The sequence below is a fragment of the Acartia tonsa genome, chromosome 10 (assembly GCF_053477335.1).
Source record: "Acartia tonsa isolate MP-2025a chromosome 10, ASM5347733v1, whole genome shotgun sequence".
NCBI classification, from domain to species: Eukaryota; Metazoa; Arthropoda; class Copepoda; order Calanoida; family Acartiidae; genus Acartia; species Acartia tonsa.
Window position 1 is genome coordinate 18,073,106 of NC_137269.1, and position 19,119 is coordinate 18,092,224.

General features: G+C 31.9%; 2 protein-coding genes across 3 annotated transcripts in view; one reads left to right on the forward strand and one right to left on the reverse strand.

Annotated features, from left to right (window-relative positions):
• sdk (sidekick cell adhesion molecule) overlaps positions 1-19,119 on the forward strand; it is a 214,935-nt gene that overhangs the window by 110,961 nt on the left and 84,855 nt on the right. For both annotated transcript variants that reach the window (XR_013882967.1, XM_080173856.1), the window contains exons 3-4: positions 2,030-2,125; positions 12,215-12,391. Coding sequence is in view for 1 of the 2 variants with exons in the window: in XM_080173856.1 (XP_080029982.1) it covers positions 2,030-2,125; positions 12,215-12,391 (273 nt within the window). In the remaining variant the exon portion in view is untranslated. The remainder of the gene's footprint in view (positions 1-2,029; positions 2,126-12,214; positions 12,392-19,119) is intronic.
• LOC145329580 (matrix metalloproteinase-9-like) overlaps positions 1-19,119 on the reverse strand; it is a 142,414-nt gene that overhangs the window by 22,253 nt on the left and 101,042 nt on the right. The window lies entirely within an intron of this gene.

The window sequence follows — 19,119 nt, forward strand, 5'->3', positions numbered from 1 at the left end:
AATGCACTATGTCCCAATTTAGGTTTTGACACAGAAGTCAAAGCACCTTCATACGCACTGTGTACTAAGTTCTTCATCTATATTCAAGGACAAATAAAATTTACGAGCAGCTTCGTTCCGCTGTGCGTCAAGGCCCCATTTTAAAACAATTTCAGTGCCATTTGAAATCGATTTAGAGGGTAATCAGGCAATTAAGGAATACGATTGACGCACTTACACTTTACAGAGAAGTTTTGCTATTGTAGTACAGTGCCATCCAAACAAAAGACTTATTATTAATTGGATCTCGCATCAGATTATCATGTATTTTTATACAAGGAAACTTCTTTACCTTATCCCCTTCCCTCCTACTGGATGAATGAACTGACCAATAAATGACAGGGAAGTAGAAAACTAAATTGACGACAATTTTCTCTTGTCCTAATATCCACGTATATTCTAGATCCATTATAAAAACAAACAAACATTGAAAAAGCGTTTTTGAACTAGAAGTAAGATATTTTTTTCTTTAAAACTCTGCTAAAACCCTTTCTTTCCTAAAAACACTATTGTAATTTGTAATTGTAAGCATGTATCCCTATAATAAACAGTACACGATTTATATTGTCAAATATCTCATCCAGTTATTGTGGTACAAAATTGTAAATTGTGTAAATTGAAATCAACATGGGGAGTAATATGAATGTAAGATATTCCAATGATATGTTTATACAATAAACACAAATATTTTTTAAAACATTACATGACTATTTTTTCCAAAAATTATGCCTTAAATATATTAAAAGAATTAAAATAATAATAATATATTAAAATAACCCCTTCTGAAGATTAAACTTAGTGTTCGAAACGTTTGTACACTCAAATTAATAAATCTAACAATTAAACTTCATAAAAGATCCAAAAGTTGTTACTCCCACGAATTGAATTATTATAAAACTTTGGGGACTAGTGTAATAAACAGTTTATTGTCCCCTCTTCATCTCTGCATGTCAATCAATTACGCGGGGAGTTGGGACACTTTTATTTTTGACATTTTGCTATTTTAGATAATTAACTAGTTTGTAAAAACTTCGTTTTAAAATTGAATTGAAAAAAAATGTTGATATTATAATCTTTTTGTTTCCCTTTCCTTGTCGATGTCAAGGATAGAAGGAAAGTACAATGAAAAAATTAATCTTTCGTTATTTCCAAAAGCCAGTCAGTACAAATTGACCTCTAAAAGAAGATTACTTTCAGTTTTGCCTGGAAACTTATTAATATACGGTGGATTAAAACTAGTTATGAGCCATACTAAAAAATCATGTAGCTTATCGTACTTTAGACAACTTTACTCAAATAATAAAATGCCAACCATAAAACAATAAGTTTTTATTTTACAAGCTGCGTAAAGCTGTCTTTCATAGGATTTGCTAAATAACTATTTTACAGATATTATATGATTTGAATTAGTTTAAACTCGATTTATTTCAGATATTTCGGGTATTTTATCTTATATGTTATTATTAATGTCGAAATATGTGTATAATATAAAAAAAAATATTTTACTAAATAAAAAAAACAAAAATTATTCATTACCTAGTGAAAATTTTTAAAAAAATAGTCATAGAGAGTTGCTGATTCTTATATGCACAAAGAAATTATTTTACACACCACATGGACTCACGAAAACATCCTAAATGTAGAAAATTGCTTCTACTAGGGGGGGAAAATAATATAAAAATTACGCAACTTAAAATATCAATTATGTCAAATTACGGAAAGGGAAATGTAAAACAAAAGATGGGAAAATGTATAATTTTGCGATTTCTCTCTATTTATATTTAAATAATTCGTGTGAATATTTTTTTTTGTTTTGTTTCAAAGCTTATCTACAACTTCCCTGTCAGAACCACTTTTGTTTTTTCTTAACTTTTTTTTATAAAAAAAGTGTAAGGCGCTCCTGTAAGGTGCAATATTTCAAATATTTTTTGACGTTTCGGGTTACGTGACTTATCACACACACACACATTAATTATTATTTTTATTTCAGATACGTTGCAAGCTCCAAGATTTATCACTCAGCCAAGTGCCTCTGGTTCCATAGTAGCGGAGGGACGAACTAAAATCCTGCAATGCCAAGCCCTAGGTAAGCCCTAGTAAAGTATAATTTTTTTTCACAATGCAGGCTTTTTTGCCCTTACAGTTATTGCAATGCGTTCAATTCATTTAATATTGCGAAAGCTCTTTTCACAAAACGAGAAATCACAAAATAAAGAAAAAATGGTTCAAGCTATTTTGTAATAAAAAGATATCTGAATAAAAAATGGAAGTATAAGAATAGGTCAACTTTGCCTGTATTTCTGCAATATAAACTTTACAGTGTTATCACATTTCTACCAAAAAAAATAATAATTTTACAAAAAAATCCTTATAATAAAGTAAATGGATGTTTGTTTGTACCGAAGGATCCTGCTAACCGCTGAACCGATATGTTTCATCTTTACGTGGCTTCTCAAAGATAGTTTAAGCATAAACAAATTTGATAAAAAAATAACTGAAATTAGGCATTTTTTATTTACTAAAAAACTACGTAATCTATCAATAATTTTGATTTGTATATATTGCCATATATTTTTATGCATAGAATCCTTAAGTATCTGGTAACTATTAAGAGGTTTTGGGGGTAATTTAACCTTTACTTCACTTCAACTCACCCAAAGTGAACCTTTTGGTTATTAATATTTGTGTTATGCTTTTTATAGATCTACCTAAATATCAAACATAATTTAGTTGTTTTGAATAAATGTCAAAAGTTTAGTCCCTGAACTTGAGAGAGACATCTGGTAGGAGATATCATTATATAATATAAAAACTTATCTTATTTATTATCATATATCTACAGTTGATTTCTAGGAAAAAAGATATAATTTTGAATTATTGAATATCTAGCGGCTTTGGCCCCTTGAGGCCTCTAGTGACACATGAAATAGTTTTGTTTCAGAAAAGGGAAAGGAAAATAAGTGGTTAAATTATTTTTTTTGGAGGCGTCTTTTGTAGGGGAGATTTATCTTAAGAGGGTGAACATACCCTTCCCAAAAATAGTTAAAAAAAACCTTCCCTGGACCTAAAAGAAGCTTTACTTTAAAGGAGAATCATACCGGTTAGCGAGATCCTTCGCTACAGACAAAAAAGCTTACTACTTTATGTAATAGAATAAGGTTTTTCAACAAATAACATGAATACTGAATAAAAAATCAATAAAATTACTGTAATAACACTTTATTCATAATAAGCATATTTGTTTATATACATACATTATACACACAGAAGATTGTTAGAATTCCTTAAATAAAACGTTCATTCATTTCTGGGAATGTTTTTCAAAAGCAAAAAAAATATTAGCAGAGGGGAAGATATTTGGTATCGGACAATCAATTCTCATTCGACTCTTGACCTTTGGGAAATTTTATTGAACCTTAATTGGTTGGTTGGTTCAAACTATTGGTTTAGTAACTTTTCAATTAATGAAGGGGTCACAGCTATGAGTATAACTCCATTGAGGTATCTTATAAGATAAATGAAAAACTTCAATTAACTATTAAGTGATCATTAATGAGCTCTCAATACCAAAGAGGGAGAGGACAATAGGCTGTTGAATACACTAGTCCCCAAAGAATGTTTTCTCATTTGATGTTTAAACAACTTTGGGGACTCTTACTCAATTTTGATTGGTTGGCTCATCAAGTTGATAATCCAAACATTTCAACCACCAATTGTAATCTGCAGAATGGGTAGTTTTGTGTATCATCATTGGTCATATACATCAATTTATCGGCCACTGTCTTATCCCTTTTCATTTTTTTTCATAATACAGGAACACTGTGTGTATATTATACCAATACAAGGGCTTCCTGATTATGACAGTTAATATTGAATATCCGATTAAATACGGAATTAAGTACACATTAGTTCACGGCCAGGAAGGGATGTGATAACTGAAGATACTCTATCCCACCCCCATCCTATTCGTCAATTTTTCTATCAGTTTAAATACCTACTTATGTAATTTTCCCTTAAATTTATAAATTACATGAGCAGTGAAAAAATTCAGTACGGGGTGGGATCCTTTAATCAATTTTATACAGATTTTATTTCCAGTTTTGCTGGCCTTAAAATTTTTTTACTTTTTAGATTGTACCTAAACATTTATCTGCAATTCAATTGTTAGGTACATAAGATAAAATGCTAACAGAAACGTCCAGGGTTAAAATTTTTTTGTGGGTTAGGGGTGGTAAAATTACAGTTTCAATGGTTTGAGGAGGGTAATCTAATGCATTTAAATTTGAGTAAAATAAGGGTTTTAGAGTTTGGGGGGTTGAGGGAAAACACCCTTTACCCACTCCCTTGCACGTCTATGAAATCTGAAAATATATCCTGATTGTCCTTTCTCCCCCCCCCCCCCACCCCTAATTTCAGGCTACAAAAGACATATTTTGTATTTTTTGGTTGGTAAGATAATTTATTTCAGACCATATCCATTTTTGAGGAAATTAATCCTCGCCATAATATTGCTGTTAAAAAGTTTCATCTCTACCAAAAGTTCCTTTTGCTTCACATATGTTCATGTAATACAAACATATACTAGCGGTTACGCACCTAGAAGCCTCTAGGGGCCTTTAAAGTGGAGAATTGGAGGTCCACACCACCATTTTTTTATTTAAAAAAAATGGTGTTTTTGATATCTTAACCAACATCGATCATTTATTGAGTGATATTTTTGCACTAGTTGATTGATTGATTAGCCATAGTCTCTTAGGGTTTGGACCTAAGTCGTCATGGAGTAGGCTGAGACACTTTTGTATAGCCACAAGGGCTATCAAGCTCCACGTTCAAGCACATTATGACTTGACCCGCTATCTCATGAGAGCTACTCATTATTACCTCACCCTCGCCGAGTATGGCAGGTGTCCCAAATTAAGTCACCGTAATGAATGACGCTATCCGCAGAGGAGCTTGGGATAAGGGTAGTACTGATATTATGTACGTGACTATTAAGTATCCAAACTTACTCAATAATCCCCTTCTTACACAACCAGGGGAAGTTGCGTGAATTTATTCAATTGAGAAATTTATTCCAGAGAGGGAGACTTCACAGAGCAAAAAAAGAGTGAGAACACCAGAGACAGAGAAAAGCAAAAAAAAGACAAGACAGTCAGAGGTGGAGGAGGAGACAGGGGCGGAGATGTCGGAGGAGGACAGAGCAGAGGAGGAGGAAGAAATGACCAGCCGGGACTAAATATCCTGTACTTAAATGCACGCAGCATTTTAAGTAAAATAAATGAACTAAATGCAACTTCAACGAACATTAAGCCAGATTTAATTTTGATTACAGAATCTTGGTGCAACAGTGAAATAAATGATAATGTATTAAAAGTATGTGGCTACGAACTAAATAGTGATCTGAGAAAGGACAGATGTGATACCAATAATGGTTTTGGCGGAGGCTTATTAGTATATGCAAGAAAAGGACTTGTAATTTTACCAAGTGACGAAAAAAGTGATTTTAATCAATTTGTTAATTTTAAAGTTTTGACAAACAATTTTACTACTAATGTTATTTTAATCTATCGACCACCAAGCTCAAATAAACAAAATTGTGATAAACTTTTAGACATTATCAAAAATGCCCCTACTGATAGTGTGATTGTTGGCGATATAAATTATCCTGCAATAGATTGGAAGAACCTGTCTTGTGAAGGCCAAGGTAAAGACTTTTTAAATACATGTCTTGACAAGGGTTTCCACCAATATGTTACCTTTGCTACCCACTCCAGAAATAATATACTTGATCTTGTGTTATCAAATAATGAGAACATTTTAAATGTTGAAAATCTTGGCCCACTAGGAAACAGTGACCACGTCATGCTTCTAATTACAACTAATCATGGTTTAGATGAAGAAGAAACAAGCTACACAAAATTTGACTGGAGAAAAGCAGACTATAGAGCTATGAACGAGGAACTTTCAAAAGTTAATTGGACAGAAAAACTGAATGGCAATATAGAAAAAAATTGGCAAGAATTAAAAACTTCTATCAATCAATCTATAAACAAAAATGTTCCTAAAATAAATGCTACCAGAAATCCTTCTAAACCAATCTGGTTTAATAGTTACATTAAACGTCTACTAAACAAAAAAACAAGATATTACAAGCTAAAAAAAAAAACTGGGAGAGAAGAGGACTGTAAGAAATATGACGTCATAGCCAAAGAAACAAAAAAAGCTATTCAAAGAGCTAAGAGAAAAATCGAAGTCAACATTGCTAAGAAAACTGGAAATGATGGGAAGAGAAAGTTCAATTCCTACCTGAAATCAAAACTTGGTAAGAACACTGGCATTGGCCCCTTGATTGATACCCAAAAAAATACTGTTACTGACCCAAAAGCTATGGCAGATATGTTAAACAACTATTTTGGAAGTGTTTTTGTTGAAGATGATGGAACAAAACCGAATATAAATAAAGCCAATGTTAACAGTGAACTCAATGATATCAAAATAACTATGAAAGATATCGAAAGGAAAATAGATGAGTTGAAACCTGGCAAATCTCCTGGACCTGATAATATAAATACTAGTTTGCTGAAAAATTTAAAACCTGCTCTTTTGTATCCCTTAATGCTAATCTTTCAACAATCCTTGGACACAAGTACACTACCCGAAGATTGGAAAAATGCCAAAGTCATACCAATATTCAAAAAAGGAGCCAAAGGGAAACCTGAAAATCATAGACCTGTCTCTCTAACCAGTTCTGTTTGTAAAATGTTAGAAAGCATAATAAGAGAAAAAATATCAGAACACCTCAACAATAATAACCTCCTAAACAAAACCCAACATGGCTTTATGAAAAACCGATCTTGTCAAACAAATCTATTAGAATTTATGGACAAGATAACTGAATATGTGGATAATGGTGAACCTGTTGATATTGTATACTTGGACTTCAGTAAAGCATTCGATAAAATATCCCACTCTAAGCTTTTAATCAAACTTGAGGCTCATGGTATTTCTGGAAAAGTTGCTGGATGGATTAAAGAATGGCTGAAAGACCGAAAACAATTTGTTTTTGTCAAAGGAGCTGAATCAAACATGATCTTTGTTATATCTGGAGTACCTCAAGGAAGTGTATTGGGACCTATTTTGTTCATAATTTATATCAATGACCTTGATGAGCAAGTTGAAAATCTAAATGTACTCAAGAAGTTTGCTGATGATACAAAAGGAGCCAAAAAAATCAGAAGCCAAAATGACGCCAATCAAATGCAAGATACTTTAAACAACCTTTTTAACTGGAGTAAAACTTGGAGTATGGACTTCAATACTAAAAAGTGTAAAATCATGCATGTAGGCAGAAATAATCCTGGATACAAATATACTATGAATGGAGAAGAATTAACTGAAGTGGAAGCTGAAAGAGATGTTGGAATCTGTATTACACAAAATTTAAAACCATCTAAACATGTAAATGAAGCTGTAGGGCAAGCTAGAGAAGTCCTTGGTAAAATAACTAGATGTTTTCATTACAGGGATAGACGTGTATTTTTACAACTCTATAAACAGTATGTGAGGCCACATTTAGAGTTCAGCAGTTCAGTATGGTCACCATGGACAACAGCGGACATAGATGCTTTAGAAAATGTACAAATAAAAGCTGTAAAAATGATATCTGGCCTAAGTTCAAATGAATACCCTTACAGGCTTAACGAGCTAAACTTGTGGAGCTTAGAAAAAAGAAGAAAAATGTTTGACCTAGTTCAAATGTTTAAAGTGGCAAACAACATTGGAGAAATAAGTTTGAGTTTAAAGTTCCAGCGAGATAGTACAACCAGAAACATTACCAGAAATCAAAGTGAACCACTTAATTTAGTAAAGCAAAATTCAAGACTTGAGGTTAGAAAGAACTTCTTCACCAACAGGATTGTCGAATCATGGAATTCTGTACCATCGGAAATAAAACATTCTACTTCAACAGATAAATTCAAGAAAAAACTAATTGCCTGGATGAATCAACATTGAAACGAGCAGAAATCTTCAACCATTCCTTTAGATGAGGAGCTAGAAGATAAAGAACACAAGTATACCCAAGTAAGTAAGTAAATTCGAGTTGCCACATGGGGACTAGAACTCGAACTCTCATCACCGTAACTCAGTGCGTTACCACTGAGCTACGACGCCCCTAGTGCAAATCAGCGGTTTAAAGTTCTTAATAAACACAGAGCAGACAAAATAAATGGCAAACTGTCCGTATAAGAGATTTTAATGAGCTAACGATATTTATTTGCTGTATTATATTGTCTGCACTGTTTATCAAGGGCAAATCATAAATTATCTTTCTGACCTCTGATCAGAAAGTTTTGAGAAAGGTAATGCTAATAAGATATTATATACAACATATAATATCTGGGAGGGAGGGGACAGTGGCCTGTTTATTACACTAGTCTCCAAACTTTTATTAACGTTTTCTTATTTGTTGACCTATTTGTTTGGGAACTATTATTGAATTTTGATTGGTTGGTCCATTTAGTTGAGTGTCCAAACGTTTCAACCACTAATTGTAAGCTATATAAGGGGTAATTTTGTGTATCATCATAAGGGACGTACATTTATTGGCCATTGTTTATAGGCCCTTTAGATCCTTGCATAATATAATACACCTATATTGTATATTGTCCTACTTATCAAAAGTATCCGGTGAATTTCTCCAGGAACTTTTCGAAAATCACAAGTTTTGTATAGGTAAAGTTCTTTTAACCCCCCCCCCCCCCTCCCTCTCCAGAAAAAAACCTAAAAACAGTCGTTTAAACTAGTGACTTCTAGTGAATTCTTCCATAGTCTCTAGTGTCTTTGCCCGAAGAAGGGGCTTTTGTTACTAAAAAATATTATTTTTACTTGGTGGGGGATATTTTCTCGGTGCCATGCTATGTCTTCAACCTTTGGTATAGTGCCCTCCATCACCTCCACCCTTTGAAATAGCTGAAAACCTTATCTGTCCAAAGTAAAACATATCTTAAATTGAGGAAGGGTTAGTTTAGCCGTTTTTGAGAAGTAATCTGAAATTCTTACACTCATAAAAAGAATACAAAAATTAAAGAGATTCAAATAAAATATTTAGCTTTTAGCTACATGCAACGTGTCTCTTTTAGTATTACATAAATGGTACGCATATTTAAAAAAAAAATTATTTTAACTGCCAATCTTAGCCTATTTTTGGTAATGAAAATTTCAAATATAGTCATGCCTTCGTCATAATTAATGTAAAAAAAACAATCAGTTAAGGCCAAATAATATTATGAGTATGGGTTGATTCTCATTAGTGAGGGCCAATTAGCCAGGATGGGGTTAATTTAAAGTTTAATTGGTCAATTTAGACAGGTTGCACTTATCAAATATAGGTATGGGGAGTTTTTAATAACCAACTAAGTTTTCAGAAATAGTTTTGTATTTATAGGGTAGGTATTGAGTTTTAATCTTTAATGTCTTAACTACACCTACTGCTACTATGTCAGATTCACTACATTAATGAAATGAACAGTGCCTTATATGATACTAGCGGCTACATACCTAGAGGCCTTTAGGTGCAATTGATGTGGTGGGGAGTTGAATTTGACCCCTCAATTTTTTATTTTAGTTTTAAAAAGTAAAAAAAATGATAGGTAGCGATTTCTCTTAGGAGGGTGATTGTACCGTCCCCAAAATTAACTATAAACCTTCCCTGGACCTATAAGAAGCTTCATTGCAAAGGAGAATCATATCGGTTCAGCGGTTAGCGAGATACTTCGCTACTGACAAAAAAATACTTACTACTTTAAGAAATAGGAAATCAAAGAATTATGCTAATGCATAATATTGTCTTTATTGTACAAACATTTCATCTTATAGAATGAGTGGGAGGAAAATAATTATTTTAAACAAAGACTTGAAAACATCTTCATATAAATATTAAGGACCTTTGTAAAGTTATTGCATAATGATGCATCTACTTCAACTATGGGACGTACATACCTTTTTTATTAGTAGCGTAGCTACTCTTCGGCATACTCTACTAGTACTGGTATAGAAATACAAAAGAAGTTTTGTTATTTTAAATATTTTTTTAGAAAAGAGGGAAAGAATATTTGGGTATAGTCCCTTTCGTGGCAACGCACCTTCTCGTATTTTTTCACAGTAGCTTTTCTCCTATTTCTAGCCACTGCGGGGGGCTCTAATCCTGCGGGGTCAATTGCCCAACCCTGTGGGGCAATCACCTAACCCAATATAACGTAACCTAAAATAACCTATAAAAAGCCATTTTAAAAATGCGACGAATCGCCCCTTAAGGAGAGTTGCCACGAATATTTCCCGAATATTTTTTTTGTTTTAAAGCTGTTCCACAATGGATGTTTTAGTCCTTGTTTTCTTACATAAACAGACAATTATTTCAATAGTATAACCTCTAAAATGCACTTGGAGAGATATTTTATACCACAACAAGGATGACAGCATCTATAAGCTGTTAACTTATTTTGCAAAATAAAAAATATGATATTAAAAGACGAATAAATTGCGTTACATACAGAGTTGATGCCCATTAATTAGGATAATACTAAAATATATTTTAGAGACGTAGAGGTATATTTTATATTAAATGTCCTAAAGAAACAAAATAGTATTATGGACAGACTGATTTATGTTTATGCAATAAGGCTATAAAATGAAACGGATGGACAAAGTGAGTTATAGAGTAGCATCGCTACTAACCAAAAAAAGTTGTAATTAACCCTGTATAAGATTGTATGTCACAATCAATCCTTTTCTACCATTTAATTGATACTTTTTGTTGGGGGATTTATTTGCAACTTGCGGCTGTACCTTCAGCTTCTAGGGGCTTTTTTCACCCAATTCGTCTGAACTGTTTGAGAGATCTATCAAGACCTCTTAACATTTCTGGCATTAATCCTGTTAACCATTTTCTTTTATGTTGACAGTTTCAGTTTAATGAATTTGGTATATAAAAGGATAAGACAATGGACGATAAATTGATGTACATATCCAATCATGATACACAAAATTATCACTTCTGTAAATAAAAAAGTAGTAGTTAAAACTTTGAACACTCAACTTAATACAACAACCAATCAAAAGTCCCCTATGATCAAACCCAAACAATATATTATTAAATTAAATAAAAATTAATGTATAGTTAGGTTATGTAAAATAAATTTATTTTGATGAAAAAGCGCTTGACCATTATTCCATTTATCATTTATAATCGTAACTCGTTGGAAAAAGATTAGCTAACGTTTACACAATACATGCAATATTATATTGTAGAAAAAATATTTAAATTCTCTTATAGAATAATATTTAAATATAATATCGGTTATCAAATAAAACCTATTGATGAAATGTGATTTTCTCAGTTGCTGTTGAGTTTTTAGCTAATAATGTGAAATATTTTTTAATTACCTAAATACAAATATTTTCGGGTTAACATAATAATATATCGCCAATTGTAAATCTTCTCATCCTTGTTGTCATTACTACGAATCCGCAAAATAGAAATATCGGGAATAGTCCCTTTCGTAACATCGCCCCATAAGGGGCTATTCGTCGTATTTTTAAAATGGCTTTTTATAGGTTAGGTTAGGTTATATTGGGTTAGGTGATTGCCCCATTGGGTTAGAGCCCCCCGTAGGGGCTAGAAATAGAAAAAAAATACTGTGAAGAATCGCCCCATAAGGAGCGATGTTACGAAAGGGACTGTCCGAAATATCTTTTTTTACTAGGTATAATGTTTGGACACCTGTCAAAACGAACGTAGGGCGTAATCTTCTAAATAATTGAATTAGTTTTTAACCCGCTTATCGCAAAGAAGTTTATTTTTGCAATCTAGAACAGGAATAGAAAGGGTCAGGCATTAAAGCGATAATTAAACTGCTTTGTTTACGGTTTGAAGCTGTAGCTGTAAATTATTAATGGCGAAGGCGTCTGACTATTCAGCTGTGTTTATTTTTTTAGAGGTCATACTGTAGTTATTAACCTTACCTGGACCTATAAGAAGAAAGCTTCACTGTAATGGGGAACTATATCAGTCTAGCGGTTAGCGAGATTCTTCGCAACACACAGACACACAGATGGACATACATCCTGTTACTTTTATACATATAAGGATTAAACTAACTTTGTATTTTTATTGCAGGACATCCTCAGCCGCAGTATCGCTGGCTGAAAGACGGCGACTACCTTTCCGATTTTTCCTCGGAACATTTCTACAAGATCCAGTCGGTCAAACGGTCGGACGGCGGAAAGTATCAGTGTATAGCGGAGAACAGTGTTGGCAGTATTATCAGCGAGTTCATCCCGCTCTCGGTTGCACGTAAGTATTCTTGTTAGCAGCGCAGCTACTCTTCTATTTTGCCATGTCTATACGTCACTAATGCATGGAAGAAACTTCGATTTGTCAAATTTAACAACAGATTTTTATCTACAATTGAAAATACATTTAATGTGTTATCCAAAAATTCAGCTACAAACTAATAAAATACTAAAGGCTAAAAGTTAAAATATTTCATACAGTAAGCATAAATATTGGTGTTTCTGTATTATTGGTAATTTAACCAAATAGCTATCTATTTGTTATGATACTTAAGTTGTAGTCAAATGGTCTACCTATATTTAAGGGAAAATAAAATGAAGTATAGTTGGTTTTAAACTAAAATGATTTAAGTAAATTAGATATAATATCTTATTATTTGGACATTTTTGCTATATTTTTTTTGTAATTTACGATATTGAAGTAACATATTTTAAAAGCTTTGTTGAATTCAAACTACTTTGACCCTTAGCATCTAGGGGTGGTCATACATTACAAACAATATTACTCAATACTCCATAGCAATATTTGAATATGCCGATTTCAATAGTATATGTAAGTTATAACCGTATCCAAAAAAAGTTTGAGAACATAGAATTAACCTTCCTTCCAATTATCAGTATGTGAAAATCGTATTTTGGTAGCTTAGAATATACTGGGTTAACCATATAAATATAATTAATTATTTTAAAGAAATTTTGTCTTTGAGAGCTTGAATCTTTGTTGGGGGTGGTTGGTAGTTTAATTAGGTGTGGGTTACTAACATTTTAAAAAAAACTGTTCTTTATTATATTTATTTTTGTTGGTTAACAAAAACATAAATTCTAGCTTTTATTATTCCAAATGTATTCTTTATGCTTATTATTCAAACATATTATATTGAATTACAGAACCTAAAGTTTTAACCAAATTCTAAGCAACTTGAATTGAACCATGCAGAACCCCCCTGTAAAAACTTTGGTATGTTTTGTTAGGTTTGGTAATTTTTTCTCTCTCTTTACATCTAAGTTTTAATTTAAAATATAAAAGGAGATACTTTTGTACCTAATGTTAGTGGAAGTATCAGGTAAAAAAAACAGCTCCTGTAAAAGCATGTAAAGTTATGACTCCAACCAAAGAATGGTTTAGACATATTTTGAAATAAGAGATAAAAAGGGGGTGGGGGGGGGGCACGGGGGACATGGTAACAATTAGGATATTGGCAATTTTGAATATATTACAATTTTAAAGGTGAATAGTCGGAATAAATATACAAAAAATATACAAATTCGCGGCCTTTTACATATAATTGAAGGCAATTATTAGGGAAATAGAAATTAATGCCTATTTTTTTTTTAAATCTTCTACCTACAAAACTGCAAGAACAATTAGAGTACTCAAAACATTAGAATTAGTTTTTAAAAATCACGAAATTAATGGGGATAGCAATCCGCCAAAAAAAGCGGATTCTAGCAATATTTTTAAAGGTCTTTTTAGATATTAAAAAGATTCTAATCTCTAGGGCGCCCATTTTCTAACCCTTACTTAACCTAACGTAACATAAAATAAGCATGAAAAGCTACTATGAAAATAAATTACAAAAAAGACTTTGGAGGCTACCCACCATTCTACCTAGAGTTAAGAAACAATAAAATAATTTTTTTTGTTATGTCTAAATTTAAAAATTTTTAAGTGCTACAAAAGTCATAAAAATTAACAATCCGAATCCGCAATTTGAATTGTGAATTGCGGATTTGAATTCTGGGTCCAAAAATTGAGCGGATTCAGATTGTCATCCCTAAATTAGCTGCACTTCTTATGGGCTTGATTGTCCTTGTTTTAGATATTGAATATTGCTTGGAGAATATTCAAAATAGATTCGGCCTTGAAGGAAAAAATATTCTGAAAAACAAAACAAAAAGTTAAGCAAGGCAAGTTTAATATGAAGTAAGGGGGGGGGGGTTAATGCAACCATCTCGTAATCAATGTATAAATGGCACTTAGAATTCGAATTTTGATTGGAAATTTTGCATAAGTAATCCTTGGTAGGTCTATTTTCCCTAAATCGAACAAAAAGTTGAAAAAGTAACGGCTAACGGCTCAGCCGTTCAGCCGTTTTTTTTTGCTATTTTTAGGGCAAATCTGACATAAACTACGTAGGAATCAACTTTTTGAAACCTTTTTTTGCTTGAAATCATGTGAAATGATACAAAAAAACCATTTTTTAAATTTCTAGTACCAGCAACTACCAGCTAGAACCGTTTGAAAAGTTTTGGAGTGGAAAAGAGTATTATGTGGGGAGAGTTTTCGTGATGGATTTCCCTTTAAAATACCCAAAAAATGGCTAAACTGCTGAGCCGCAAACCGTTAGCCGCTACTTTTCCAATTTTTTGTTCGATTTAGGGAAAATAGACCTACCAAGGATTACTCATGCAAAATTTCAGATCAAAATTCAAATTCTAAGTGCCATTACGAGATGGTTGCATTAAAAAAAAACCTTAAATAGATACAGTGATAAGACAATGAATGATAAAATAATCTTTTTCTTCACAGTTAATCTTTTTTTAGAATATTTGTCTTTAACCTTGTAATAAAAATCTGGCCAATAATTTATGATAAGAAAAATTGAAAATTCATTTTCTAAATTATACTTTTCGCTTCTTTCATCCTATTAAAAAAGGTATATGAATAAATATATATGAATATCATGTTTTAGGTCATTTTATTTTTTTTTTTGGGGGGGGGGTTGGGAGGTTGAATTGGAGTAGTTTCACTACCTCCTTTAAATTTGTAGCCAAAGCCCGCTTTAAAAACTAAAAATTCTAAGCATCATTGCAGGCATACAACCTGGTAGTAAAATAGCTAATATATTTTTTAAAATATGGTTTCTAAAGAATCTAAAAATATAAATTTTAAGATAATTTAAAAGAATAAAGAAAATATAAAGGTAAAAGAAACTGTAAAATAGTAATGTGTTATTTATTCAGAGATTTTTAACTGGTAGTTTTTAAGCTATTTTTTAGTGATCTATTGAACTTAGAATTATAAGAGACGTATTTCTATATATAATTGAAATGTAATCAATTTGGATCCAAAGGATTTTTAAAGAAAATACCTACCCTTTTGAGAACAAAAAAAATTTAATTTACTCAGATTGAAATTGAATTAGGAAAATAATTTTTAAGAGTATATCACCTAAATTCACTTGATTAAGAAATGTTTGCTGTACGCAAACCAAAACCAAATTATCTTGCCAAAGAGTTTCTTTATAACAACCAATATTTTAGGGGGAATTACCTGGGTGCAATAATTCGTTATTAACTATTGGTTTCTCCCCTAGCCTCCAGGGTCGAAGCCCAATGAGAATTTTGAAATAAACCGCCAAAATTAATAATTGTTGTAACTTGTAAGTATCTATTTAAAATTAAATGAGCAGTATATTCCCTGAAAAGAACAATCTTATTATAGGTTCTTAGGTTAACGAGGGACAAACGGACGTACAGATACCGTTGTATTTTGTATTATACATAAACCTGTATTGTATCTGAGATAAACGTTTTTTTTAGATGACCCAATAACACAAATGATTTAAATCAAAAACTTGCTTGATTTGTACCTGCTTTTTATTTTCTTATACTAATATTGCAAATTTTGGGAGTATATGAGTTATAAAATACCAAAAAAAGTATTTTTGCTGTTTGAAAATTTTCTTTGTTGTTTTGAGGAAATACAAGGCATAATTCTAAAGACAAAGTTAACCTACATATCCTTTAGTTTTCTATAATTGGCTGCTTTACAGGTGTTCTTACAAAATAGACAATTCAATTTAAATATAGCTATCTCTTGCATATATTTGAATTTGCATTTGTAACAAATTGTATTACAGAATTGACCACTAATTTCTTTTTTCTTTGTTTTTTTTATTAAAAAAAACTGTTTTTTAATTAAAATAAACGCAATACTTTTTCATTTAATAATGTACACATTGTTCACTATCATAAACTAGCTTTAACCCTGCGTGCCAATGCCTGCGGGGCTCTAGCCCTCTTAAGCTCTCCAGTATATAAATAATTAACCTGACCTAACAAACAAACACCTCCTCCAAAGAGCTTAACAAGTTACTTTTCTTATTTTATATTTAATACAATGGATAGATTGTAAAGTAGGTAACTAATTTCAGATTAATTTACCTAAAATTTTGATAAATAATTTGTTAAAAATGTATTAAATTGACTGTAATGTAAAAACATAAGGTTATTTAAATCCTAGGCCTTGTTTCGTAGTTCATATGAAGATTACCCTCTCAAATAGTTAAATTAAAGCAGATTCCGCAGTCCTTTATATCATAGAATCATGACAGCACCCTAGAATAAAGTTTTAGATATCCTTTAGTTGTCAGATTTGAGTCTTGTGATAATAGTTATCAGTAGAATTTCCCACTTAAGAAATCGAGGATGATTATTTATAGTCCATAGTCCTTTCTTTATACCCATGAATATTACATAACCTTGTTGTTATTGTGTAAATTGATTACTTGATGCCTTGATATGAAAATAATTAAGGTTAACACATATATGTAGGTTGGTTATACACGGTGTTATGCAGGGTGTTATAATGGTTACTGGGTTGCTCCGCAGGGTTAGGGAACGGCAGGGATAGGCAAGCCAGGCAAAGCATAGGGGAAAAAACTATTTCCTTTTATTTTCAATTTATTTTAAAAATTAGTTGTTGGGGGGAGAAGTTAACAATGCTCAACCGGCAGCAGAAAAAAAAACGATTTATGTTTGCTATATTGCTTTCTAAACTAGTCATATAGACATAATTGAAAGAAATGCCAAAAGATTTCGCAAACCGGTGGTCCTATTTGTACAAGATCCTTTTTTCACTAAAACTTTCTTTGTTCACCTTCCATCTCATTCTCATTTTTTGCCTCTAGCATCTAGAGGCTTCTTTAGGGAATTTAGACATAAAATAGAAAAAATTTAATATCAGATAAAATGTAGTACCTAATACTTAAAACTGTCATATCCAATGTTACAACCCTAAATTGATTTAAATTCTATGCGTCTATGAATTGGTATTCAAAGTTTAAATTGTTGTCTTAAGAATTACACAAAGAATTTTACTTAAATAAGACATGTTCATCTATTAATCTATCCATCCATTCCGTCAATCTATCCATCTACCCACCATCAAAGCTACTTCTGTACAACAATCCATTCATTTGTTTGTAAATCTATTTAAACATTTATCTATCAATCCATTTATCTAATCCATCGATTGTCTAATTTCCAATTCCCCTCAGAAATTGTAAAATATTTGACTAGCGGCTATTCCAAAGGTGCCTTTGAACATAAAGAATCACACAACGATTTTGCTTGTCTTATTTCACAGTAAATACTGTATTAAAGTGTGGCATAGCGACTCTGAAACCCACTATAGGAATGAGGCAAGGGGCAAATAAAAGGCCAATGTCGAACCAATTAGCCTCTGAATCATGAGACATGTAAATTAGGGAGGGTAGGACAATAGATGATAAATTGATCTACATCCCAAATTATGATAAACATAACTACTGATCATTTTAAACTGTTTCTCTCAATCATTGTTCGTTGTAAAATCTGCTTTAACAATTTTAAATAATATGGGTCAAAATTCTGATTTTCTAAATGATTTTTTTGAGTTTCTATTAAAACAAAAAAATAATATCTCATACTTCAAATGTACATGATTTATATTCCTTAATTCGTAATTTATCTATAGATTAAAGTTATTCCTCATTTGAGCCAACTACTTTGTCTAGATTTTTAATTTTAACTGCCATGACAGTATGTGTTATATTTTAACATAACTTTTCTTTGCTATTTCATTCTTGTTCGATTAGGTATACTTAATTGTTTTCTAATTGTTAGTTTTCTAATTTTATATTTATTAATAAGGGGGGGGGGGGGAAGTTTGTACACTTATAGGAAATGAAATTCAGTACCAAAGTTTGGGAGGGTCGTATGGGCTTGTTTTTAAAGTTACCAACCTAATTCTTTTTGTAGGCTCTCTTATATGACTTGATATACACGGAAAACTTTGAAAATTGAATTTCTGTACTTTCCTTCTAGGAGCTTGTGGAGCAAAAGACCCCCCAAAACACTAAAAATATGAGTTCTGACCTTATTTTTAAAGATATCGACCTGATTTTTTCTTTATAATACTTTTTTAACATACCCGAATCAACGAACCATTACAGATTTCATTTTGGGACTTTCCTTCTAGGGGCTTGTGGAGCAAGAGACCCCCAAAACACAAAAATATGAGTACTGGGCTTATTTTTGAAGATATCAACCTGCTTTTTTATATAAAAATAATATTTAAACATAACCGAATCTACGAACCATTACAGATTTCATTTTGGGACTTTCCTTCTGGGGGCTTGTGGAGCAAGAGACCCCCAAAAATCATAAAAATATGAGTTGTGGGCTTCTTTTTTAAGATATCAACCTGATTTTTTATATAAAAATACTATTTTAACATAACCGAATCTACGAACCATTACAGATTTCATTTTGGGACTTTCCTTCTACGGGCTTGTGGAGCAAAAGACCCCAAAAACACTAAAAATATGAGTACTGGGCTTATTTTTGAAGATATCAACCTGCTTTTTTTTATATAAAAATAATTTTTAAACATAACCAAATCTACGAACCATTACAGATTTCATTTTGGGACTTTCCTTCTAGGGGCTTGTGGAGCAAGAGACT